At 41.9% G+C, this 25,082-nt stretch overlaps 4 protein-coding genes and 1 long non-coding RNA gene across 5 annotated transcripts; 4 read left to right on the forward strand and 1 right to left on the reverse strand.

The window, feature by feature from the left end:
- Nucleotides 1-1,630: 1,630 nt before the first annotated feature.
- Nucleotides 1,631-3,223, forward strand: LOC115675426 (probable xyloglucan galactosyltransferase GT20). The gene has a single exon (XM_030598066.1). It carries the CDS (start codon nucleotides 1,631-1,633, stop codon nucleotides 3,221-3,223), a length of 1,593 nt encoding a protein of 530 aa, XP_030453926.1.
- A 4,428-nt stretch (nucleotides 3,224-7,651) lies between these two features.
- On the forward strand, nucleotides 7,652-10,118 carry LOC115665312 (probable phospholipid hydroperoxide glutathione peroxidase). The gene is made up of 6 exons (XM_030587187.2): nucleotides 7,652-7,936; nucleotides 8,397-8,473; nucleotides 8,736-8,797; nucleotides 9,295-9,413; nucleotides 9,647-9,814; nucleotides 9,909-10,118. Exons 1-6 carry the CDS (start codon nucleotides 7,889-7,891, stop codon nucleotides 9,939-9,941), a joined length of 507 nt encoding a protein of 168 aa, XP_030443047.2. The 5' UTR covers nucleotides 7,652-7,888; the 3' UTR covers nucleotides 9,942-10,118.
- Nucleotides 10,119-12,986: 2,868 nt separating this feature from the next.
- On the forward strand, nucleotides 12,987-16,177 carry LOC115665313 (probable glutathione peroxidase 8). The gene is made up of 6 exons (XM_030587188.2): nucleotides 12,987-13,196; nucleotides 13,895-13,971; nucleotides 14,271-14,332; nucleotides 15,136-15,254; nucleotides 15,518-15,685; nucleotides 15,845-16,177. The coding sequence occupies exons 1-6, from the start codon at nucleotides 13,143-13,145 to the stop codon at nucleotides 15,875-15,877; spliced, it is 513 nt and encodes a 170-aa protein (XP_030443048.1). The 5' UTR covers nucleotides 12,987-13,142; the 3' UTR covers nucleotides 15,878-16,177.
- Nucleotides 16,178-16,785: 608 nt separating this feature from the next.
- LOC115666730 (uncharacterized) lies at nucleotides 16,786-24,659 on the reverse strand. Its single transcript, XR_008818030.1, has 2 exons — nucleotides 24,424-24,659; nucleotides 16,786-17,088 (listed from the first exon to the last, which is right to left on the reverse strand). It is a non-coding gene; the product is annotated as an uncharacterized LOC115666730 (long non-coding RNA).
- Nucleotides 19,913-22,982, forward strand: LOC115666729 (probable glutathione peroxidase 8). The gene is made up of 6 exons (XM_030588403.2): nucleotides 19,913-20,110; nucleotides 20,746-20,822; nucleotides 21,107-21,168; nucleotides 22,008-22,126; nucleotides 22,390-22,557; nucleotides 22,717-22,982. The coding sequence occupies exons 1-6, from the start codon at nucleotides 20,057-20,059 to the stop codon at nucleotides 22,747-22,749; spliced, it is 513 nt and encodes a 170-aa protein (XP_030444263.1). The 5' UTR covers nucleotides 19,913-20,056; the 3' UTR covers nucleotides 22,750-22,982.
- Nucleotides 24,660-25,082: the final 423 nt, after the last annotated feature.

Here is a 25,082-nt window from a genome sequence, read left to right on the forward strand (position 1 = left end):
GACGTTGTGGAAATGAATAAGGGAGAATGTCATGGACCGGAGTGACGCAGGGATTCTCCCATACTCACGTACCCTTGTGAGCGGAGCTAGTGGCATCAATGTGAAGAGTGAGTGATATAGAGGGAATGATACAATTGATTCTAGTTCGTGGAAGCGGCGTCAATGTGAAGAGTGAGTGATATAGAGGGGATAATACAATTGGTTCTGGTTCATGGAAGTGGCATCAAGGTGTTTGTGTTAGGAATTCTAGGATGAAACGGTTATATATGAGAAAGTTCTAAAGGCAGGATTAGCCTCTTGTGCACAAACTGGTCAAAAAGCTGATGCCACTCTCTCGATGTGGCCATGACAAGCCGAAATCAGTTATTGTGCCTGAAGTGTTCTATGTATCTCGTTCGAATGACAGAATGCCCGAGCTAAACTAATGTAGTATTGATATGATATGAGAATGATATTTGCCTTACTGTTTTCTAGAACTGTTAAACTATGTCTCCAATTTGAGTCGTTGAACAAAATACGCTGAAATTAAAAATAAGAAAGTTTGGATTGTTGTCTCTCTTTTTTTTTTTTTTGGTGCGTGAAAACATGTCCGATTGCTCTCGGCTGAAATCTTCAGAGGAATAAAAGAAAAAGGAAAGTTTCCTTTTTGATTTAAGCTTGTTTTATTATTTTGGTCAGCTTCCAGTTGAGGGGTTCACTTTCTCTGTTTGAATTTTGTGGGTTTCTATTTGTTTGGTCGCACAAATGGTAGTGCTTATCCTCTGATTTACTTCTTCAGCCGCACAAGAAAGTCAACTCTGATTAAAAATGAAAGGCCGGAGGAAACACTTTAACGTGTGAGCGATTGTGAGCGATTATAAGCGATTGTAATTTCGATTCTTCGATTATAGTGGATTATTTGTAACTGGCTCTCTCCGTGGACATAGATACTGACACTCGGACCGAACCACGTAGATCGCTTGTGTCCTTTATTTCTCTGGTAATTTCGCATTAACTTGATTTGCAAAATCCTGTTGTTTCCGTGATAATTGCACAACTTGACCCACATATCAGGCTTTTGCTGCGTTCTCCCAACAAGAACAACTATAGAATGAAGGATGGCCCGGTGTCATCTCGACTCGCCAAGCGTGCTATCCCGCGGCCAAAGAATTGCCGGCCCTTGACATTAGGAGTTTTGTCTAAAGAGAACGGATAACAAATAGAGAATCGAACAAGATGTCACCACATAAAATATATTCTAGAGTTTCCAAACCGGATGATCATGTTTGTGCTTGGTTGGGAGCTATCCAAATTTGATGTAATTTTAAAGTGGTTTCAAACCAAAATTTATGCAAATAATACTGGAGTTAATTATTTAGCTAAACGGCTGAATTGACCTGCTTGATATTCTTCTCAGCATTCACTGATGGCGCTTTCGACAACCCATTCGGGAAACATTTTTCTTTTCATTCAACGACGGCATTCTTTTGAAACGTGCATGCAGCTTCAAATCCCTCCATCAGGACGTGCCCGCCATGTTCAGGATCACCGACTAGAGAGACAGAGCAGCCTCAAATTCACTAGAAAACTGCAAGCCAAAGCCCACGAAAGCTAAGCAACACCATCTTGTTCTCCTCCCCTCAAGAAAATAATGGCAATCTCAGTGTCCAAGAAAAAAACCAAAGCAACCAAAATGGCGGAGGAGAGACAGGATTCTTGCTGTTGTTTCTTCAACACCCTCCTGTGCAGAGTCATTTTCAGGGTCCCTACTGTGATTCTCCTCTTCATCCTCATCTTCTTGTGGTCCTCCTCGACCACTATCATATCAGGAAACATGGTCCATGTCTGCATTTCGTCGCGCAAGCTCAACAACCTCTACTGCCTCTCGGCAGGTGCACAACCCAATGCCTCCGTGTCCAGCAAAGCTACGCCTAGCACCATTAATGGAGATTCAAAAGAGATGATGAATCCTGTTTCGAATATCAAGAAAACCTTTGATGATGTACGGGAAGATGAGGAGGTTGCGAATGCCATGAGGTTGGTCGAGGAGCAGATGGAAATGCAGCGGTCCTGGATCTCGCACTCGAACAATCAGAGTTGCGACGAGAGGGGGATATTCGTGTACGACTTGCCTCCAAAGTTCAACAAGGACCTCTTTTCTCAGTGCAACGACATGATTCCTTGGACTGATTTCTGCAGATACTTCACAAACGACGCGATGGGCGAGCCGATACCGAAGCTCGGCAGGAACTGGTACCAGACCCATCAGTACTCTCTGGAGCCAATTTTTCACTCCAGAGTTCTGAAACATCCTTGCAGGGTCTACAATGAGAATGAGGCAAAGCTGTTTTATGTGCCATTCTATGGTGGCTTGGACATCCTGAGATGGCACTTCAAGAATGTGACAAATGATGTGAAGGACACATTGGCATTGGAGCTCATGAAGTGGCTTCAGCAACGGCGGCCGTGGCTCAAAAACTCTGGCAAAGATCATGTTTTTGTGCTGGGCAAGATCTCATGGGATTTCAGGAGATATAGAGGCTCCGAATGGGGAAATCGGTTCCTAGAGCTTGATCAAATGCAGAACCCGATCAAGATCTTGATCGAACGGCAACCTTGGCATGCAAACGACGTCGGTGTCCCCCACCCCACCAGCTTCCATCCCCACTCAGATGACGACATCGTCTCCTGGCAGCAGAAGATCATCGGTTCGCGCCGCAAGTACCTCACGAGCTTCGCTGGGGCCGCGAGGCCTGAATTGCCCGACAACATAAGGACGTTGCTGATTGAACAGTGCAATTCAGCCGGCGAAGGGAAGTGCCACTCCGGCCAGTGCACCGGTCCCGAGACCGTCATTGAGCTCTTCACGGAATCCGAATTCTGCCTGCAGCCTCCTGGGGACAGCCCGACGAGGAAGTCACTGTTCGACTCCCTCGTGGCGGGCTGCATACCGGTGATGTTCGACCCTTTGACGGCGTATTACCAATACCCGTGGCATTTGCCAGAGGACCGCGGCAAATTCTCGGTGTTCGTGGATCAGGAGGAAGTGAGGCAGGGGAAGGTGAACGTGGTGGAGAGGTTAATGAAGATCCCTGCGCAGGAGAGGGAGGACATGAGGAGCTACATTGTGTATGAACTCGTGCCAGGTTTGGTCTATGGTGATTCGGATTCAAGGTTTAGCAAGTTTCAGGATTCTTTTACCATAACAATGAACAACCTGCTGGAGAGAATGAGAAGACTATAGTTGATTCCATTAATATGTTACACGTTATAAAGTGATTGTTTTTCTTCTTTTTCTTTTTCTTTTTTGTTTTGGGTTATTCATTAAGCTTTTTGTTTGTTTGTCCAAGACAAGATCCTGCAAATTGCGAAGGATAATGAGAATATTTCATGAGTTGACTGCAACATCTTTTCTCTCTTACTGCAATTGGACTTTCCGCCGACTAATAATCTCCACGGATACATTCAACCTGCTTTGTCTTTACGTATCGGGTAGAACCCCATCCACAATGCAGAAGGCACGATCTCTAGGATCGCTAATAGGAGACACTTGTGATTCCAACTCAAGATTTCTTACCTCAGAGCGCTTCACCACACGATCAATCAGAGTAAAATGATCAAATTTCACTGCCAAAAACCGTTTCCACATACATTCGATCTAACTCCGACCACGATTTACTCCCCAAATATTATATTGCACGACGGTTCCATGAAAACGACATTCTCTTCCCAGATGAATCAATTTTGAGATTTAAGAAAATCGTCCATAAATTGGGAAAATTGTCCAAAGAGTCTTAAACTTATTGCATCTTTGCCAAATCAGTCATAAACCTTTTAATTTTGCCAATTGAGTTCTAAACATTTTCACTTCTTGCCAATTAAGCCAATTCGACCAATTTTGGCTAGAAATCGCTGATGTAGAAGCAGACTGGGCATGCGGCATGGACGTGGACATTTTAAAATAATATTTTAATAATTTCTGAATTTTTTATGGTTTTTTTTTCCTTTTCTCTATTTTATGTTTTTAGTTTTGGAGTTAAGGCCGGCAAGGGTGGTCGGCCGACCCTCACTGGCCAAAGTCAAGGCCGCCAAGCCCTCGCCTAGCTAGATCTAGTGAGGGTGTGGGCGAGAGCGCCTAAAGCCGGCGAGGGTCGGTCGGCCATCCTCGCCGGCCCTAACTCTAAAACCCAAAACAAATAGAGAAAAGGAAAAAAAAACCATAAAAAATTTAGAAATTATTAAAATATTTTTTTAAAATGTCCACTTCAGTGCCACGTAACCAGTTGGCGTCCACGTTAACGATTTCTGACTAAAATTGGCCGGATGGATTCAATTGGCAAGAAGTGAATAGGTTTAGGACTCAATTAGTAAAATTGAAAGGTTTAGAACTGAATTGGCAAAGGTGCAATACGTTTAAAACTTTTTGGACAATTTTACCTCCATAAATTAATGCCACGATTGAATTCAGGAAGCGTCCATCTTCCATTGGAAATAACTCCAAACCTGAACTATGTGAACTGAATATTTTTTAGGAGCCGCGACCAAATTAAGGCCCACCTAACAAGCGGCCAGGAAATGGTAAGACTGCTCACGTCATTGCACATCTCACAATTGAGTATTTTTGCATTACAAGCCAAAAATAGGAAATACGTATCCAGGCAATTTTCAGATCATTCTTAAAAGTATTATAGAATACTCGTAACTTGAATACATGGCCACTGAGTAGAATGCACGATGACCTCATTTTGTTATTAAGGTCGAGGCAGTCCATCAACAATGAAACTTATTTGTTTCTTAAAAAAAAAAATATGAAGGTGAGTTAAGGGTTTGTTTGGTAACACTTATCTTTCTATTTTTCTGTTCTTTTGTTCCTCGGAACGGAAAGAACATAAATCTACTTGGTAACATCAGTTAATTTTTCTATTCCCCAGAATAGATAAGGGCCCGTTTGGCAAGTTACCAAATAGTGAAAATTTCTGTTCTTTTGTTCTCAACCCAAAAATCCGTTTGTTAAAATTTTTGTGCCCGGGCACAAATTTGCAAAAAATTATTCCAAGAATCAGTTTTGGAACAGAATCAAGAACTAAAAAAAAGTAGCTTCTTAATTCTTGGAACAAGAATCAGAATTGGCAAAGAAATTTTTTTTTCTTCTTCTTCTCTCCCGTTCTTTCTATTCTTCTTCTTCATTCTTCGGCCACCGGCGACACAGGCGAAGGCCGACGCGACCCTCGCCGGCCACCCTTGCCTGTGGTCGGCGAGGGCCGCCCTCGCCGGATCTGGCGAGGGTGGCGGCGAAAATCCAGCCCTCACTAGATCCAGCAAGGGCGACCCTCACCCAATTCGCTCGCCGACTCGGGCGACCCTCGCCGACTCGGGCGAGGGCTAGAAAAGGCCAGCGAGAGCGACCCTTGCCGGATCCGGTGAGGGCCGCGATGCCCTCGCCGGCCATGGCCGAGAAGGAGGAGAAGAAAAAAAGAAAAGAAAAAAAGAAATATTAAAATATTTAAAAATATTATTTATAAAAAGAAATTTTGTGTCGTTACTAAACGTATTTTTATTCTTTTTCTATTCCAGGAATGGAAATTTTGAACCGTTACCAAACGCCTTCAAATGCTCAAGATCAGTTTTCGGGCACAGAATCGTTGCCATACGCGCCCTAAGTGGCAAGGAATAGATTTGGAATATACACAAAAAGTTAAAAAAATCTAGTTTTTTGTTCTCAGGAACAATTTTTGTAACAAGGCCATTTTCTTTTATTTCTTTTCTTTTTTTTCCTTCCTTCTTTTTCCTCCGCTAGCCGGTTGCTAGGCCTCGGCGATGGTCGGCGACTGGCCAAAGACGAGGGCTGGCGAGGTCAACCTCGCCGATCTCGGGTGAGCCTTGCCATGGTCGGGCATCGGCCTCACCATGGCCGGGCGAAGCTAACCTCGTGATGGCTGGGCAAGGCTCGACCTTGTCAGTCGCCAAGGCCCGACGGCCAATTAGAGGAGAAAGAAGAAGGGAGTAAAAAAAGAAATATATGAAAAAAATTAGAAAAATCTCAGAAATTATTTAAAAATTAAAAAAAATTCCACGTCACAAAAAAAATGACAAGGTCATATCAAATGCGTTCTTGTGCTCAGAAATTTGTCCAAGAAAATAAAAATGGAAAAAAAACTATTTCTGAATATAAATTGTTCCCGAAAACAGAAAATGTTACCAATTTACGTTGACAAGAGACTTGTGAATAAGCACTTCCGAATTATATCACGACATTATTTACCCAAATTATTCTTTTCTTTTCTTTTCTTTTCTTTTTAGCTGCGAATAAGCAGTTCCGAATTATTCTTATTTGATTGCTTAACTAAAAATACTTTTAAAAACGAAATCTGCTGCGAAATTTGATTCTGAAACACGCATCAAAATCAAAAGGGAAAATTTCAAATCAGTACCCAAGTGGGGTCATTTTCTCAAAAAAGGGTTCAAAGTGGACATAGTGTCAAATAAGGTTCTGAAGTGCCTAATCAGTTTCAAATAAGGACCCGAAGTGTCCAATTAGTCTCAAGTAAGGGCCGGGTTCGCCCGGCCGGTCAAATGCTGACCGGTCGACAAGCACGTGACTGTTTCGGCAATCGGAATAGTGGCAATTTCGTCTTTTATTTTTTAAATTTTTTTTGTTTCTTTTTTCCTTTTTCTATTTTTTTCTTTTCCTTTTCTTTTTTTTTTTCTCTCTTCCCTCCGCCGGCGATAGCCGGGTCCGGCGGAGGTTGCCCTCGCCGGCGTCGAGCGAAGGCCGCCCTCGCCTGGGCTAGGCGGGTGAGGGTCGACCCTTGCCAGATCAGGCGAGGGTGAGGGTTGCTCTTGTCGGATCTAGCGAGGGTCAACCCTCGCCTGCCCAGCCCAGGCGAGGGCGGCCCTCACCCGACGCTGGCGAGGGTAACCTAGGGTTGGGCTAGGGTTGCCCTTGCCGGCGTTGGGCGAGGGTCACCTCGCTTGGGCTGGGCGGGTGAGGGCGACCCTTGCTAGAACCGGCGAGAGCAAGCCGGCATCGGGCGAGGGCCGCCCTCGCCTAAGGCTGACGAAGGGAAGAGAGGAAAAAAAAAAAGAAAAGGAAAAGGAAAATGAAAAGAAAAAAACAAAAAAAGGAAAAAGAAACAAAAAAAAATTTAAAAGTAAAAGACGAATCTGCCCTTGTTCCGATCGCTAGAATAGTCATGTTCTTATCGGCCGGTGAGCATTTGACCTGCCGAGGAACTCAGGCCCTTACTTGAGACTAATTGAATATTTCAAGCCCTTATTTAAAACTAATTGGATACTTCAAACCTTTATTTAATACTATATTCACTTTTGACTTTTTTTAATAAAATGACATCACTTTGTATATTGATTTGAAATTTTCCCGAATCAAAACCCCGCGGATTGGCTTACGTAGGCACTGACGAAAATCGAACTCAATTTCTAGGTTGCCCCCAACGCAAGGAGGCCCGCGGGGTAGGGGGGGGAACTTCTTGGTCGAACCAATCCACGTGGAACCGAGTACGCGAGCCACGTGGCGCGCGGCCACGCCACCCAATCGTCGAATCGAATACGGCGCGAAGCTCACGCACGCACGGAACTGAAAAATGTATATAAGGCCCCTCGCTCGCTCGCTCGCTCGTCCTCTGTTCTCGTCACCGAATGCTCCGTTGATTCTTCCGCTCGTCTTCTTTCCGCTCGTCTACTTCGCCGAACGAGGTTCCGCCCATCGAAGCTTTCCTTCGTCGCGGTTTCTCTCTCCTCCTCCCATCTTCCCCCACTCGAAGGCCGACGCCTCCTCGATACGCGTCCGTCTTCGCCGATCGGGAAAAAGGGTTCCCCTTTTAACCCCCCCCGCTATCGCCGCTGCAGCTGCAAGGTGTCCGAGCTCGGCGCTTCGAGATCGAGTCACGCGATGGCGAGCCAACAGCAGAAAGCCTCGGTTCACGACTTCACCGTCAAGGTTGGGTTTTTTTCTTTTGGTGGGGGGGGCCGGTTTTCTTGATCGTTCGTAAAAAGGTTTCGTCTTTGCCGTGTTGGATCGGCGACGTTCTGATATTGACTGATCTTTTGTCGTGTCTTATGTCGGAGTTCGGATGTTTGATGGAACTCCCGTGGGGTTGATAAGTACGTAAGAAGATGTCTATTAGAAGTCTGGGAAAGAGAGAGACGCGGGATTAGCAAAGGTTTAGTGAAATCGCTCGTGCTTAATTAACGTGCTCTAGCTTCGTCCTCTTTCTTCAAAAGGAATGGAATGGTAGCTTGCACAGTGCAAACTGCAATAGCTTTTTTTGCTTTGAGTCATGTTACCGTTAAATTTGCGGTTGTTAATCAAGTTTGTCCCATGTAACCAACTGCAAGTTGGTTTCTTTCGCGGTCCTTGGCGTGATTTTCTGCGGATTCCGTGTTTGATTTTGTTGTAGGATGCTAGGGGGAATGACATCGATCTCAGCCAGTACAAGGGGAAAGCCCTGCTGATCGTCAATGTTGCATCGCAATGGTAATCTTTGATTGATGTTGAATCTCCATTTTCAGTCTAGGACTAGCACTGAACCCTGTCCTCGTGGACTAGATTCGGTGCAAGTTCCAATTTTGTGTTTCTGTTCTTATATCCCGGGTGCTTGGGGAATCAGTATAATCTTTGTCAGCAGACGACAACTGACGAACAATGTTTCACGAGCAAGCTGTGGCCTTCCAAATGATCTCCTTTGATTTAAGATTCTGGTTTAGATTTTTACTGGTGCACGCTTGTTGTGATGCAGTGGCTTGACAAACTCAAACTACACAGAGCTGAGTAAGCTTTATGAGAAGTACAGAAATCAAGGTACACTAGTTCTGTTTCTCCCTCTTCGCACAATTTGAATTAGCTCTATTGCACTCAAAAGGGATGACTCGGACCAAGCTATTTCATAGGTTCCAATGTAGCTGATATTGTGCCTGTGAGTGAGAGACTCAGCACTGTCTTTTTCCTTATGGTTCCTTCATGGAATGAGTTTATGAAACATAGTGATTGTAGTGAAATTGGGACTTCAGCTGTGACTGAATACACAATTGACATTCCTCGTTTTAGATTGCGAAGCACAGGAGAATTGGCCAACGGAGTAAAGTGCTTGCCATCACTTTTGTTCCCCGAGCGATCTCCCATTAGTACTTTGATATTGAGTAATCCCATGTCAATCTGTGAAACCTCCCACATCAGACCCAACAATGTCTTACTTTTGTCTAACAATTCATTACCCTGGAGTATCAATGTTTTGTACGAATAAAATTTGGGTGGGAGAAGACATAAGGAGATGACTACATTCCCTTATTGGAATGCAGGTCTGGAGATTCTGGCTTTTCCGTGCAACCAATTTGGATCTCAGGAACCGGGGACCAACGAGCAGATCCAAGAATTTGCCTGTACTCGATTCAAGGCTGAATACCCTGTCTTTTCTAAGGTAGATTTTTTATTTGTTTTTGTTTTCTTGGTAGGAGCTTCTGTAAGGACGAGGGTCCAACGAATTTAATATTACCTTGTGACCTAGCGGATCGTCAAATTTGAGCCAGATCCAACTCTGACGTGGTAGTGTTGAAATCCTGCTTACGATTTAATCACACAAATAACTAGATAAACATATGGTTTTTTAAAACTTTTCTCAGTCATGAGATTATATATGTGCACTTTATGCAGGTTGACGTGAATGGTGCGAATGCTGATCCATTGTACAAATTCCTGAAATCTAGCAAAGGTGGGTTCTTTGGCGACGGCATCAAATGGAACTTCACCAAGTTCTTGGTCGACAAAGAGGGGAATGTAGTCAAGCGTTACGCTCCAACAACTTCACCCCTGAGTTTCGAGGTAAAAGCAACCTAGTGCTTGTTTCACGTGCCATATATTCCTGATCTTTCGGTTCATTTCTGAGTGATGCCGATTGTTTCCCTTGTGATTGCAGAAGGATGTGAAGAAACTGCTGGGGGTTGAGTGAATTTCATAAGGGTGGACGGTTTCTGATTCTGGTTGATAAATAATGAGGGAAGCAGACTTGGGGAGTAGCTTTGTGAGGAGACCTCTTATGTATGGATGTTGTTCAATTACACCGCAGTTATTGTAGCTAGTAACGTTCTAATACTAAGTTTCAAATCGAACACCATTTTTCTCTGTCTATTGTCAATCTCTTCCCTGCGGAGCTTTATGATCAGCTGAAGCTAGGAGCAGAAGGAACTGCATTTCTTCTTTAATCTCTGGGGCACGACATACTTGGGATGATCATGCTTACTGTATAACTTATGGCGACAAAATTTTTCCGGTAGCGATTTGGCAAGGAGGGAAATGAGTTCGTAGAAGAACTTTGTAGAGGCAGAATATGAAGTTTCAGAACCGTAGACCGAAAAGGTCACATTAGCTGCACCAGACCAGACACCTTTTTTTGAACCAATTTTTGGACTGACCTGATCCGTCATCCCTTAACCTCTTATCACTTAAAGGCAGAACTAATCCAAGAACTGCTCATATGAGCCAAGCAGATTTGAATTGTGCTGCGCCTGGTCGAAATGTGTAAGCGGAGCGGAAGCCTTTAGGGAAGGGAGGTTAAGAGAGTTTTGAGAGAAAGAACAGCAACTCAATCTTTCATTATGATCATCCTAAGTAACATCACATTCTTGACACTAGCAAATATGCACACGAATTGGAAGAATGTGGAAGACAAAGATTAAGTAAAATTATCTTAGAGTATGAAGTAACGATGGAATATCGGTCACGCAAATTGTACTAATTGAAATAATAAAGATACTTCAAGATGTAAATTTTTTAAGGAGAGTTGTTATATATAGAAATGATTGAAATTTTGTTATTGAAATATGTATAAAAAAGGAAATAGACACTCACCCTTAAATAAAATATCTCTAAAATGATTAACTAATAATACTTACGAAAGAAGTAAAGATTGAGATCCACGTATTATAGGACTTTCAACTTTGCAAGATATCCTATTATTTCGTTAGGTGGAAAGCTGAAAGGAATAGCGAAGTTGAAAGCTGGAAAGGAAGTGCTCATTAAGGCCGTGGCGCAATACGTCGCCACTTACACGGTGTTGTTTCTAAAGTGCTTAAGGGTGCATTTGGTTCAGTATTTACAAGGGACTTTGGGGTTGCAAAATCTCTTAGGCAAATGCAAATGACATTTGGCAACTTTTTAGAGAACTTTGTGAAAAAAAAAATTGCATTTTCAAAGGCCTTTAGCCCAAAATAGGTTCGGAAGTGCTTTAAAATGCTGCATTTTCTGAAATGCAAATAGGTTTTTTTTTTCTTCCAACTTTACTCATCCCGAACCTTCATAATTCCGGTAATGTCCTCGAAAACCCTAACTTGTTGGCGAAGACCTTAGCCACCGCCACCCTCGCCTAAGGTCGCACGACCTTAAGTGAGACCTAGGTTGTGCAACCCAAGTGTCGCCGCATCACCTAAGGCGGCGTCGCTAGGGTCGCACGACCCACGATGTGGATAATTTTTTTAAAAAAATTTAATCTTTCTAAATTTTTCTTTTTTTTCTTTTCTTTTTTTTTTGTCCTTTACTTTTCTTTTTGCCTATGGTCGGTCGGTGAGCATGGCTGAATACCAGCCATAGAAAAAAAAGGAAAAAAAGAAAAATCAGAAAAAATTAAAGGATTAATACCACGAAAAATCTCAAATTAGTACACATGTGACAAATTTACCCCAAACTAATATTTTGACTATGAAAAATCCCAAACTGGTACTCCTGTAACAAATTTATCCCAAACTAATTTTTTGACCATGAAAAACCCTAAATTGGTACACCGGTGACAAACTTATCCTAAACTAATTTTTTTACCACAAAAAATCTCAAACTGGTAATTCTATGATAAATTTACCGTCCATTAGCGGACAAATTTGGGGTTTTTCATCATATTTACCCTATGGATTTCTACGTGGACTTGTCACATCACCATATCACGTCACCATGTGTCATACACGTCAGTAAAATTTAACTGTAAAAATTGACGGAAGCTAACGGATGGTAAATTTATCACAGGTGTACCAGTTTGGGATTTTTGGTGGTTAAAAAATTAGTTTTGGGTAAATTTGTCACAAGTGTACGAGTTTTGGGTTTTTATGATCAAAAAATTAGTTTTGGGTAAAATTGTGACAAGTATACCATTTTGGGATTTTTCGTGATATTAACCCAAAATTAAAAGAAATACAAAATTGTCCATGTCAGCGTCAGCCACGCTACATAGGTCGGCTAGCATCCACATCAAAGATTTCCGACCACAATTGGCTTGAATAACTATATTAGCACATCGTCAAAAAGTTTATGACTAACTTGGCACAATTGAAAGGTTTAGAATTAAACTGCCAAATCGTCAAAAGAATTAGGACTAAATTGATACAATATGTTTAATACTTGATGGATAGTTTTTAGGGTTAATACTATGAAAAACCCCAAACTAGTACACCTGTGACAATTTTACCCCAAACAAATTTTTTGACCAGCAAAAACCCCAAACTGGTATACCTGTTAATTTACCCCGAACTATTTTTTTGACAACCAAAAACCCCACATTGGTATACTTGTGACAATTTTATCTTGAACTAATTTTTTGACCACCAAAAACTCCAAACTGGTACACTTGTGATAATTTTATCTCGAACTAATTTTTTTACCACTAAAAATCTCAAACTGGTAGATTTGTGACAAATTTGCTCTCTGTAAGTTTCCGTTAAATTTGATTAATATCACGAAAAATCACAAATTGATAAACTTGTGACAAACAGAGGAGTAAAACTTCAAACTGATACAACCGTCAATTACCATGTGTCATCAAACTTAGCAATCTGATAGTAAAATTTAACGGAAACTAACGAAGGGTAAATTTGTCACAGGTGTACAGGTTTGGGATTTTTGGTGAATTTTTTGTTAAAAATAATTTTTGATAAATTTATTACAGGTGTATCAATTTGGAGTTTTTCGTGCTATTAACCCCAATTTTTACCGCTACGAAGCATTCGCTCCCGAAATCTCGGAGGGCAAAGTGTAAAGATCTGAAAAAAGAAGGTGCAGAACGCATATCAGCAAAATCTGCTGGTGGTTTCTGTAATTGTTCTTGCGCCCCCCTCTTTAAATAGTTAAAGTTTCGGGGTCTCGTTGAGTTTGAAGACCGGTGGACGCGATGACGAGCCAACTGATGCAGGACCCGCGATCAATTTACGAGCTCACCGTCAAGGTTTGTCCATCAGCTCATCACCCATCTGAGAATCTTCAACCTTGTCGATCACCCCGTGGGTTGGAAACCACCATCGATCTCTCTTTCTTTGTCGGGCCCCGCGAGCCTCTGAATGTTTCTCAGGGCACGAACTCTTTCACAAGTTCACCAAGCTTTGGGAAGCTTGTTCTTGAACTGAACTGTTTCGATAAAGAACTTAACAACGGTGATGAACTGATGATGATGTTCCCTTTTGGAGGATCGGCCCGTTTGTGTGGAATTCTTGAATCGACCCACGTGTGGTTTTTGTCGGAAACATTGAAAGGTTGCATCTTTGATGGGAATGGGTGATGAAAAGCTAGTTGACCCTGCGTGGGAATTGTTTTTCATTGAATCATTTTTGTTGTCCCTGGTGAGAGAAACGATTATGAAGAGATCGGTCTTGTGGTCAACGGAAGGGCGGGAGGTTCTTTCGTGATTCTTTTCCTTTTCAGATGTTGCATGCTAAAACGGTCTCTTTTTAGCCTATTCCTTCGTTTTGATACGTATATTAAGAATTAGACATTTTGCTGTCTGTACATGTTGCGCTAGTTCAGTTGGAGGTCACCTTTCTGGCATCTGACTGAGGATAATGTTGTTCATTCCCCCATTATATGTGAACTTGATGAAGCCGCTTCAGGCGACAGTTGTCTAAAGCATGTAGCTCTTTATAAATGCAGGATGAGAAGGGAAATGATGTAAGCCTGGGTGAATATAGGGGCAAGGTCTTTCTCATTGTGAATGTGGCCTCAAAATGGTATGTACCCCATTCACCTTGTTTTTCTTCCCTTTGTTCCGTCTCTTATTACCGAGGTTTTACTGAGGAGAATAAATATGATAGTAGATCCGAGGAAGAGAAATATTGTAGAAGCAAGAAGAGAAGGGGGTGCATGGTGATTGTTGTTAGCATGAACCTCTGAATTCAGAGATAATGTTATGGAGATGTGATGCATTTAATAGCTTCGTTCTGTTTTACACTTTAACAGTTCACCAAATAGATTTTCTATAGATTTGCCCTGTAAATATATTTACTCAGTTCTCGTTTGGTTTTGGCAGTGGATTGACTAACTCAAACTATACTGAGCTAAACCAGTTGTATGAGAGGTACAAAGATAAAGGTGAGCTCTTCAAACTCTACGTTTGAGTTCCCATCTTCCTTGGGTGACTAATCCACCGAGGCGGCAGAAGTTGGAATGCTAAAGTAATGGTGTTGAGGATGGAAAAGAACTGCGATGTTCCTTTACTGGTTGAGTGGACCCGAGTTTGTGTCATCAACCTTCGTGGACTAACCACTCATTCTTTCCATCTTCCATTCTTTGGTTTTTAAACTGGTTAGAAACTTTCACAATGATCTCTTAACTTATGGTGCTCACTCTAGCTGTTATCACCTTAGGGATGATCTTATTGTAAGCATAGTCTTGGTCTGCCACTCTCCAACACTTTTTCACATCACTACCAGTGTTATATTTTTCGTATGGCCTACACTTCTGGTGCTCTGAGGATGAATGTTCTTCATCTATTTCTTTTTTCCATGAAGTATTCTCTTACTCTGTAGACCTGCCTCTGGGCAAAAAAATCTAACCAGCAGATCTTGGAATGTGATAATTACTGCTAATATTATGTCAGCGAGGGGAAAAAGGAATAGAAAGGTCAATACTCATTCCGTAGCCTTTGTTTGGTCGTTCATTCTCACTTCATTGACCTAATATATGCTTTCTATTCTCCGACTTGCGATACTCCATTTGCAAATTATGAGATTTTTTCTTGTATTGGCTCTATTTCCTTTCCAGTTTTACTATGCACATTTGATTTGCAACAGTGTTAGATGTTCGGTGGCAAAGAAACTGATTATCCTGACCCAAAATTGTGAGAAGGTAATGCTGAGTGACCTTGGGTTTTCCTGATAAGTGAATTGGTGCAGGCTTGGAGATACTGGCCTTTCCATGCAATCAGTTTGGTGATCAGGAACCAGGAACAAACGATCAGATCAAGGAATTTGTTTGCACCCGCTTTAAGGCAGAATTTCCCATCTTCGATAAGGTCTACAAGCAACTTTTTTGTCTCTTACTTTCTGTAAGCCTTGTTTAGACACACATCTAAGTTACGATGGCTTGACTACTGCTAAGATGTAAATGCCTCGTTATATTCAAGATGCTGCTTGAACACTTAGCTTCCTTTGTATGCATAATTATCATCACCAAACTTCTTGGATAGTTTCTTCCTTTTCCAAATTCTGTATTTGTGGTCTGACAGCTGGTTCAGCAACGAGGAATTAACATGCGACTTCCTTTTCTTTTTGTTAGATCGAAGTGAATGGGGAAAAGGCAGCGCCACTATATGAGTTCCTGAAATCAGGCAAATGGGGAATGTTCAAGGATGAAATTCAGTGGAACTTTGCCAAATTCCTGGTAGATCAGAATGGGGTGATTATAAATCGTTATTACCCAACGACATCTCCTCTTGCCATTGAGGTATACCTGCTTACGAATCATGTTTTTTCCCGATTAATGGTTAGCGATCATGTTGTCTATAATAAATCACACGATGGCCTCCTAGATGTGCTTAAATAATGAAAAAACTTTAATGTCGATTCACTAAACTAATGAAACAATGTCGGTGGCACGCTGTAGGGGGACATAAAGAAGCTGTTGGGAATCTCATGAAGGTCAGAAAAGGCAGGTGTGTGCAGTCGATCTCATGTGTTGTTGAGACATATGAAATATCTACGCAGATTGTGCTAGCATGTGTATAGTATGTGTGATTCTGGCCTCGGTGAATTCTGTGATTGATTCCAGATCTTGTACTATTAGCTCCACTTGGTATTTGTTTGATCGAATTTTTTGTCGGTTTGAACTGAATATCTAATGCATTGTGAAAGCTAATGCTTTTCTGTAATTTTGTTTTGTTATTGTAAAATCAGTTCATGTTGCAGAAGTTAAATCGAGTCGTTGCAGAAGGTAAAATTGGGTTATGCTGCTTCATTTTGTTTAGGATTAGTTTGCTAGACTTTCCCAATTTTCAACTGTCTATGATTGTGTTTGGTTTTATATGGTTACGAGGTTCTTTGCTTTTACCGATCTAAGATTGTAGAAGAAGAACTAAATTTAGCAAGTGCTTTGGACATTTGACTGGAGTTTGATGGGTTACGTTTCCTAAGATTCGAGATGACCTACTTATGCGGCATAAAACTTGACCCGGTCCATTTGACGCCATCACGCCCAAAGGCTTTTCAAAATTTTTTTTTTTTTTTTGGTTGGGTCAAAACTTTTCAAAGTATTTGGTTGTACGAGTTTTGCGCAAATTCCGCTTGCTCGAGAACTCTTTGTTTTCTTAAGAAGCTACCATAAAAATAATTGTTCGATGAGGAGAGTAAGCTTAAAATTCATGAATAAATAAAAAGAAAGAAAAACCAAATCCTGAACCTTGAAATTCTAGCTTGATCTCATCTCTAACTGTTCAGCTCATTTGCTTTATTAGCAAAGATTGAGATAATAATTCCACTTAATGCCATGTCTCACTGTTGATCTTATGTATGTCCTCACTGCTAGTGCTATTTGAGTTGCAGAAATAATTGCAGATAGTTGTTCTTGTACTCAGAAGAGATGGTAATATAAAGATAAATTCATACACCCTCCCATCAAGTCTTCTAACATGTCGTTCCTGCTATGTTTAAACTACAACTAGCCCCACATCATGTTGTTCATTACATAATGATGAATAGGCAAATCTTATTTTCTTGAGTTCTGTTATGGAAATTTGGAAAGACAGAACTTGCTAATTCTTCTCACAAGCTCTTTGGTATTAGTTCATGGACCAATCTTCAGAAACGCCATCAGTCCTCAGACCAGAAGATCTCCATCTCCCCCCAATCGCTCTTGGGAACGCCTAAAGCCTACCACACCGCTTTCGACGCATTGACAATATTGTTCGGGCATGGTGGCTGGAAATCATGATCCTTGTTGCACCCCATTGTCGAGTCGCACTTGTCGACCACCTTCACCTTCACGCTCCTCCCGTTGCAATTGATAGTTATCTCCTTGTGGCATCTCTTCGCATTATTGTACCGCCCCGGTCGGTAATGCCACAACGGGCGTGTCGTCGGAATCGAACTGGTTGTCGCACTCAGAAGGTGCGCCCCCATCCCCGCCCTTCTCAAAGCTGTTTATGGTCAATGTCACCTTGGTGCGTCCCGTCACGGGTTGTAAAGCTCACCCCTCTTGCGGCAGTTGGCACCGTAATTGGTATTGCACTCGCCCTGAGTCCCTCGGAGCCTGCCGCTAGGCCTGCATACTTGAGCCTCGGCAATCGCCAAACCGACCACGATGGCAAGGACAAAGATCAATACATGAGAGACAGTTGAATGGAGAAGCTTCATTTCTTGATGTATTGAGTTCTAACTTCCCTTGGGTTTTTTGAAGTTTTATTTTGAGGGGGGTACATATATAGTGCACTCGTGACATATAAGGACAACTTTGGAGCTGAAACTACGAAATGTCTAAAAAGACAACTTTGTAATGATAGACGAATGAAAAAAAATGATAGACGAATGAAAGAATTCTTTTTTTTTTTTTATGTAAAGATAGAGAATCCAGTTGTTCATGTGAATAAAAATTCTTGGGCATGTTGACCTGAAGGTGGGTTTTATGGGCAATTGGCAGATGATAGATTCATCCCAAAATGGCCGAATACCCAAAAAAAACCTCAACTTTAGCCTTTATCCCAATTATATCCCAAACTTTTTTTGTCTCATAAAAAACCCCAAACTTTTACTTTTGTCTCAAATCTACCCCGTTAACTTTTCGTTTAATTTTTTAATATTATTTTTTATTTTTTTGAATTTTTTTATTTTTTATTTTTTTGTTTCACCTTCAACCTCTGGCCGATCGCCGGTCCGGCGACCGGCCAGAGGCGGGGGCCGCCGAGGTCGGCCGCTGGCGAGGCTCGGCCTCGCCGGCGTTGGGCGAGGCTGACCTCGCCAATAGCCGGCAGGGCCGAGCCTCGCCAGCCACGGCGAGGACAGTCTGGCGAGGGCTCGGCCCCGCCCGGCAACTGGTGAGGTCGGCCTTGCTAGCCAGCGAGGCCGAGCCTCGCCAACGGCCGGCGTGGCCGAGCCCTCGCCGATCTAGCGAGGCTCACCCCGCCGGCAATTGGCAAGGTCGGCCTCGCCCGAAGAACGACGAGGTTCGGCCTCGCCCAACCTCGTCGTTGCCGGGCGAGGCCGACCTCACCAGGTTGTCGGCGGGGCCGAGCCCTCGCCAGACTGTCCTCGCCGTGGTTGGCGAGGCTCGGCCCCGCCGGCCGCCGGCGAGGCTTGGCCCCTGCCTCTGGCTGGTCGCCGGACTGGCGACCGGCCAGAGGTTGAAGGTGAAACAAAAAAAAAAAGAAAAGGAAAGGAAAAAGAAAAGAAAAGAAAAAATAAAAAAATTCGAAAAAATAAAAAATAATATTAAAAAATTGGACGAAAAGTTAACGGGGTAGATTTGGAACAAAAGTAAAAGTTTGGGGTCTTTTATGAGACAAAAAAAATTTGGGATATAATTGGGACAAAAGCTAAAGTTGAGGATTTTTGAGGGAATTGGACCCAAAATCATCAGCCGATCGCCATTGGCAGTGGCATCGCCCGCGGCCAACAGCTCGTGAAAACCACGCGCCGCGAGACGACGCCGGAAACGCGGAATAGGAGTTTCGGACATGCGAGAGGGACAAAAACTTTCAACTTTGCAAAACATCCTATTATTTCGCTAGGTGGAAAGCTGAAAGGAAGTGTTAATAGCGAAGTTGAAAGCAGGAAAGGAAGTGCTCATTAAGGCCGTCGTGCAATCCATCCCCACTTACGCGGTGTTGTTTCTAAAATGTTTCGGGGTGTGTTTGGTCCGGTATTTGCAAGAGTCTTTGGGGTTACAAAATCTTTTGGGCAGATGCAAATTACGTTTGACAATTTTGAAGAGAACTTTGGAAAAAAAAAATTGCATTTTCATAGGCTTTTAGCCCAAAGTAAGTCCGAAAGTGCTTTGAAATGCTACATTTTCCAAAATGCAAATAAGTTTTTTTTTCTTTCAACTTTACCCTCGCTCAACCTTCATAATTGCGGAAATGTCCTCGAAAAAACCTAACTTGGCTGGCGAAGGCCTTAGCCGCTGATAAGCCGCCAGCAAGCCACTGCCACCCTCACTTAAGGTCGTACGACCTCAAGTGAGATCTAGGTCGTGCAACCCAAGCGTCGCCTGAGGTCGCTAGACCAACAGGAGGCGTTATTAGGGTCGCATGACTCATAACGTGGACAATTTTTATAATTTTTTTTAAATATTTCTAAATTTATACTTTTTTCTTTTTTTTGTGCTTTTCTTTTCTTTTCACCTATGGTCTGTGAGCGACCATGGTCAAGTACCAGCCATAGAAAAAAAAAAGAAAAAAGAAAAAATTCAGAAATAATTTAAAGAACAACAAAAATTGTCCATGTTAGCGCCAGCCACGCCACGCAGGTCGGCCGATGTCCATGTCAGCGATTTCTGGCCAAAATTTTTATATTGGCAAATTATCAAAAAATTTAGGATTAAATTGGCAAATCGACAAAAAAATTTAGGACAAAATTGATACGATTGAAAAGGTAATGATTGAATTGACCATCGTATAATATGTTTAGGACTTTTTGAACAATTTTTACCGCTGCAAAGCATTCGCTCCCGAAATGTCCGAGGGCAAAGTGTAAAGATCTGAAAAAAGAAGGTGCAGAACGCATATCAGCAAAATCTGCTGGTGGTTTCAGTAATTGTTCTTGCGCCCCCCTCTTTTAAATAGTTAAAGTTTTGGGGCCTCGTTGAGTTTGAAGACCGGTGGACGCGATGACGAGCCAACTGATGCAGGACCCGCGATCAATTTACGAGCTCACCGTCAAGGTTCGTCCATCAGCTCATCACCCGTCTGCGAACTTTCTTTGTCGGGCTCTGCGAGTCTCTGAATGTTCTCTGCTTTGTGAAGCTTGTTCTTGAACTGAACTGTTTCGATAAAGAACTTAACAGTGGTGATGGTAATGCTCCCTTTTGGAGGATCGGCCCCGTTTGTGTGGAATTCTTGAATCGACCCACGTATGGTTATTGTCGGAAACGTCGAAAGGTTGCGTCTTTGATGGGAATGGGTGATGAAAAGCTAGTTGCCCTTGCGTGGGAGTAGTTGTTGAGAGCCAGAAGATGCTTGAGATATTGAATCGTTTTTGTTGTGGCTGGTGAGATAAACGATAACGAAGAGAGCGATCTCGTGGTCAACTGAATGGCAGGAGGTTCTTTCGTGCTTCTTTTCCTTTTCAGATGTTGCATTCTAAAAGGGTCTCTTTTTTAGCCTATTCCTTCGTTTTGATACGTATATTGAGATTTAGACATTTCGCAGTCTATGCATGCTGCGCTAGTTCAGTTGGAGGTAACCTTTCTGGTATCTGACTGAGGATAATGCTGTTCGTTCCCCCATTATATGTGAACTTGATGGAAGCTGCTTCGGGTGATAGTTGTCTAAACCAGGTAGTTCTTTACATATGCAGGATGAGAAGAGAAATGATGTAAGCCTGGGTGAATATAGAGGGAAGGTCTTGCTCATTGTGAATGTGGCCTCGAAATGGTACGTACCCCACCCACCTTGTTTTTTCTTCCCTCTGTTCTGTCTCTTATTAACGAGGTTTTACTGAGGAGAATAAATATGATAGTAGATCCGAGGAAGAGAAATATTGTAGAAGCAAGAAGAAAAGGGAGTGCATGGTGATTCTGAATTCGGAGATAATGTTATGGAGATGTGATGCATTTAATAGCTTAGTTCTGTTTTACACTTTTAACGGCTCACCAAATGGATATTCTATAGATTTGCCCTGTAAATATATTTACTCAGTTCTCGTTTGGTTTTGGCAGTGGATTGACTAACTCAAACTATACCGAGCTTAACCAGTTGTATGAGAGGTACAAAGATAAAGGTGAGCTCTTCAAACTCTACGTTTGAGTTCCCCATCTTCCTTGGGTGACTAATCCACCATGGTTGCAGAAGTTGGAATGTTAAAGTAATGGTCTGTCAATTCTCATCCTTGGTATATAACTATATCTGGAATATGGTGCTGAGGATGGAAAAGAACTGCGATGTTCCTTTACTGGTTGAGTGGATCCGAGTTTGTGTCATCAACCTTTGTGGACTAACCACTCATTCTTTCCATCTTCCATTCTTTGGTTTTTAAACTGGTTGGAAACTTTCACAATGATCTCTTAACTTATGGTGCTCACTCTAGCTGTTATCGTCTTAGGGATGATCTTATTGTAAGCATAGTCTTGGTCGGCCACTGTCCAACACTTTTTCACATCACTAACAGTGTTATATTTTTCGTATGGCCTAAACTTCTGGTGATGAACGTTCTTCATCTGTTTCTTTTTTCCATGAAGTATTCTCTTACTTTGTAGAGCTGCCTCTGGGCAAATAAATCTAACCGGCAGATCTTGCGATGTGACATTTACTGCTAATATTTATGTCAGCAAGGGGAAAAAGGGATAGAAAGATCAATACTCATTAAGCCTTTGTTTGGTCGTTCATTCTCACTTCATTGACCTAATATATGCTTTCTATTCTCTGACTTGCGATACTCCATTCTCAAATTATGAGATTTTTTCTTGTATTAGCTCTATTTCCTTTCCAGTCTTACTATGCACATTTGATTTGCGACAGTGCTAGATGTTCGGTGGCATAGAAACTGATTATCCTGACCCAAAATTGTGAGAAGGTAATGCTGAGTGACCTTGGTTTTTCCTGATAAGTGAATTGGTGCAGGCTTGGAGATACTGGCCTTTCCATGCAATCAGTTTGGTGATGAGGAACCAGGAACAAACGATCAGATCAAGGAATTTGTTTGCACCCGCTTTAAGGCAGAATTTCCCATCTTCGATAAGGTCTACAAGCAACTTTTTTGTCTCTTACTTTCTGTAAGCCTTGTCTAGACACACATCTAAGTTACAATGGCTTGACTACTGCTAAGATGTAAATGCCTCGTTATATTCAAGATGCTGCTTGAACACTTGGCTTCCTTTGTATGCATAATTATCATCACCAAACTTCTTGGATAGTTTCTTCCTTTTCCAAATTCTGTATTTGTGGTCTGATAGCTGGTTCAGCAACGAGGAATTAACATGCAACTTCCTTTTCTTTTTGTTAGATTGAAGTGAATGGGGAAAAGGCAGCGCCACTATATGAGTTCCTAAAATCGGGCAAGTGGGGAATGTTCAAGGATGAAATTCAGTGGAACTTTGCCAAATTCCTGGTAGATCAGAATGGGGTGATTATAAATCGTTATTACCCAACGACATCTCCTCTTACCATTGAGGTATACCTGCTTATGAATCATGTTTTTCCCCGATTGATGCTTAGGGATCATGTTGTCTATAATACATCACACGATGGCCTCCTAGATGTGCTTGAATAATGAAAAAACTTTAATGTCGATTCACTAAACTTATGAAACAATGTCCGTGACACACTGCAGGGGGACATAAAGAAGCTGTTGGGAATCTCATGAAGGTCAGAAAAGGCAGGTGTGTGCAGTCGATCTCATGTGTTGTTGAGACATATGAAATATCTATGCAGATTGTGTTAGCATGTGTATAGAATGTGTGATTCTGGCCTCAGGGTGAATTCTGTGATTGATTCCAGATCTTGTACTATTAGCTCCACTTGGTATTGTCTGTTAGAATTTTTTGTCGGTTTGAACTGAATATCTAATGCATTGTGAAAGCTGATGCTTTTCTGTAATTTTGTTTTGTTATTGTAAAATCAGTTCATGTTGCAGAAGTTAAATCGAGTCGTTGCAGAAGGTAAAATTGGGTTATGCTGCTTCATTTTGTTTAGGATTAGTTTGCTAGACTTTCCCAATTTTCATCTGTCTATGATTGTGTTTGGTTTTATATGGTTATGAGGTTCTTTGCTTTTACCGATCTAAGATTGTAGAAGAAGAACTAAATTTAGCAAGTGCTTTGGATATTTGACTGGAGTTTGATGGGTTACGTTTCCTACGATTCGAGATGACCTACTTATGCGGTATAAAACTGGACCCGGTCCATTTGACGCCATCACGCCCAAAGGCTTTTCAAATTTTATTTTTTTTGTTGGGTCAAAGCTTTTCAAAGTATTTGGTTGTTCGAGTTTTGCTCAAATTCCACTTGCTCGAGAACTGTTTGTCTTCTTAAGAAGCTACCATAAAAATAATTGTTCAATGAGGAGAGTAAGCTTAAAATTCATGAATAAATAAAAAGAAACAAAAAGCAAATCCTGAACCTTGAATTCTAGCTTGATCTCATCTATAACTGTTCAGCTCATTTGCTTTATTGGCAAAGATTGAGATAATAATTCCACTTAATGCCATGTCTCACTGTTGATCTTATGTATGTCCTCACTGCTAGTGCTATTTGAGTTGCAGAAATAATTGCAGGTAGTTGTTCTTGTACTCAGAAGAGATGGTAATATAAAGATAAATTCATACACCCTCCCATCAAGTCTTCTAACACGTCGTTCCTGTTATGTTTCAACTAGGAAAAATGACACAAATAGTCCCTGAATTTTGGCCCAATATGCATTTTGGTCCTTGAACTTTTAATTTGTTCAATGTAGTCCCTAAACTTTTATCTAATGTGCATTGTGGTCCCTTAACTTTTAATTTGTTCAATGTCATTCTTGAACTTTTGGTATATGTTCAATTCAGTCCCTGAACTATATGAAAATGTTCAATGCAGTCCTTTTCATTAATTCAAGTTCAGGGACTACATTGAACATTTTCATATAGTTCAGGGACTAAATTGAACATGTACCAAAAGTTCAGGGATGACATTGAACAAATTAAAAGTTCAGGGACCACATTGAACATTAGCTTAAAGTTCAGGGACTACATTAAACAAATTAAAAGTTCAGGGACCAAATTGCACATTGAGCCAAAGTTCAGGGACTGTTTGTGTCATTATCCCTTTCAACTACAACTAGCCCCACATCATTTTATTCATTACATAATGATGAATAGGCAAATCTTATTTTCTTGAGTTCTGTTATGGAAATTTGGAAGGACACAACTTGCTAATTCTTCTCACAAGCTCTTTGGTATTAGTTCATGGACCAATCTTCAGAGACGCCATCAGTCCTCAGAACCGAAGTTCTCCATCTCTCCCCAATCGCTCTTGGGAATGCCTAAAACCTCCCACACCACTTTCGATGCATCAACAATATTGTTCGGGCATGGTGGCGGGAAATCATGATCCTTGTCGCACCCCATTGTCGAGTCGCACTCGTCGACCACCTTCGCCTTCACACTCCTCCCATTGCCATTGATAGTTATCTCCTTGTGGCATATGTTCCCATTGTTGTACCACCCCGGTCGATAATGCCACAACGGGCATGTCGTCGGAATGGAACTGGTTGTCGCACTCAGAAGGCGCGCCCCCATCCCCGCCCTTCTTAAAGCTGTTTATGGTAAATGTCGCCTTGGTGCGTCCCATCACGGGGGGCGAGCTTTACACGACTTGTAAAGCTCGCCCCTCTTGCAGCAGTTGGCACCGTAATTGGTGTTGCACTTGCCCTGAGTCCCTCGGACCCTGCCACTAGGCCTGCATACTTGAGCCTCGGCAATCGCCAAACCAACCACGACGGCAAGGACAAAGATCAATAGATGAGAGACAGTTGAATGGAGAAGCTTCATTTCTTTATGTATTGAGTTCTAACTTCCCTTGGTTTTTTGAAGTCTTATTTTGAGGGGGGTACATATATAGTGCACTAGTGACATAAAAGGACAACTTTGGAGCTGAAACTACGAAATGTCTAAAAAGACAACTTTGTAATGATAGACGACTGAAAGAATTCTTTTTCTTT

The sequence above is a fragment of the Syzygium oleosum genome, unplaced genomic scaffold (assembly GCF_021117445.2).
Source record: "Syzygium oleosum isolate NSW1041296 unplaced genomic scaffold, Sole_v2.1 Sole_v2.15, whole genome shotgun sequence".
Classification (NCBI taxonomy): Eukaryota; Viridiplantae; Streptophyta; class Magnoliopsida; order Myrtales; family Myrtaceae; genus Syzygium; species Syzygium oleosum.

Coding starts and splice junctions, on each gene's coding strand:
- LOC115665313 (XM_030587188.2), top strand. CDS start 13,143: ATGACGAGCCAACTGATGCAGGACCCGCGATCAATTTACGAGCTCACC. Junction 13,197..13,894: donor TTTACGAGCTCACCGTCAAG/GTTTGTCCATCA, acceptor TTATAAATGCAG/GATGAGAAGGGAAATGATGT. Junction 13,972..14,270: donor GTGAATGTGGCCTCAAAATG/GTATGTACCCCA, acceptor TGGTTTTGGCAG/TGGATTGACTAACTCAAACT.
- LOC115675426 (XM_030598066.1), top strand. CDS start 1,631: ATGGCAATCTCAGTGTCCAAGAAAAAAACCAAAGCAACCAAAATGGCG.
- LOC115665312 (XM_030587187.2), top strand. CDS start 7,889: ATGGCGAGCCAACAGCAGAAAGCCTCGGTTCACGACTTCACCGTCAAG. Junction 8,798..9,294: donor TGAGAAGTACAGAAATCAAG/GTACACTAGTTC, acceptor ATTGGAATGCAG/GTCTGGAGATTCTGGCTTTT. Junction 9,414..9,646: donor AATACCCTGTCTTTTCTAAG/GTAGATTTTTTA, acceptor CACTTTATGCAG/GTTGACGTGAATGGTGCGAA.
- LOC115666729 (XM_030588403.2), top strand. CDS start 20,057: ATGACGAGCCAACTGATGCAGGACCCGCGATCAATTTACGAGCTCACC. Junction 20,111..20,745: donor TTTACGAGCTCACCGTCAAG/GTTCGTCCATCA, acceptor TTACATATGCAG/GATGAGAAGAGAAATGATGT. Junction 22,558..22,716: donor CATCTCCTCTTACCATTGAG/GTATACCTGCTT, acceptor GACACACTGCAG/GGGGACATAAAGAAGCTGTT.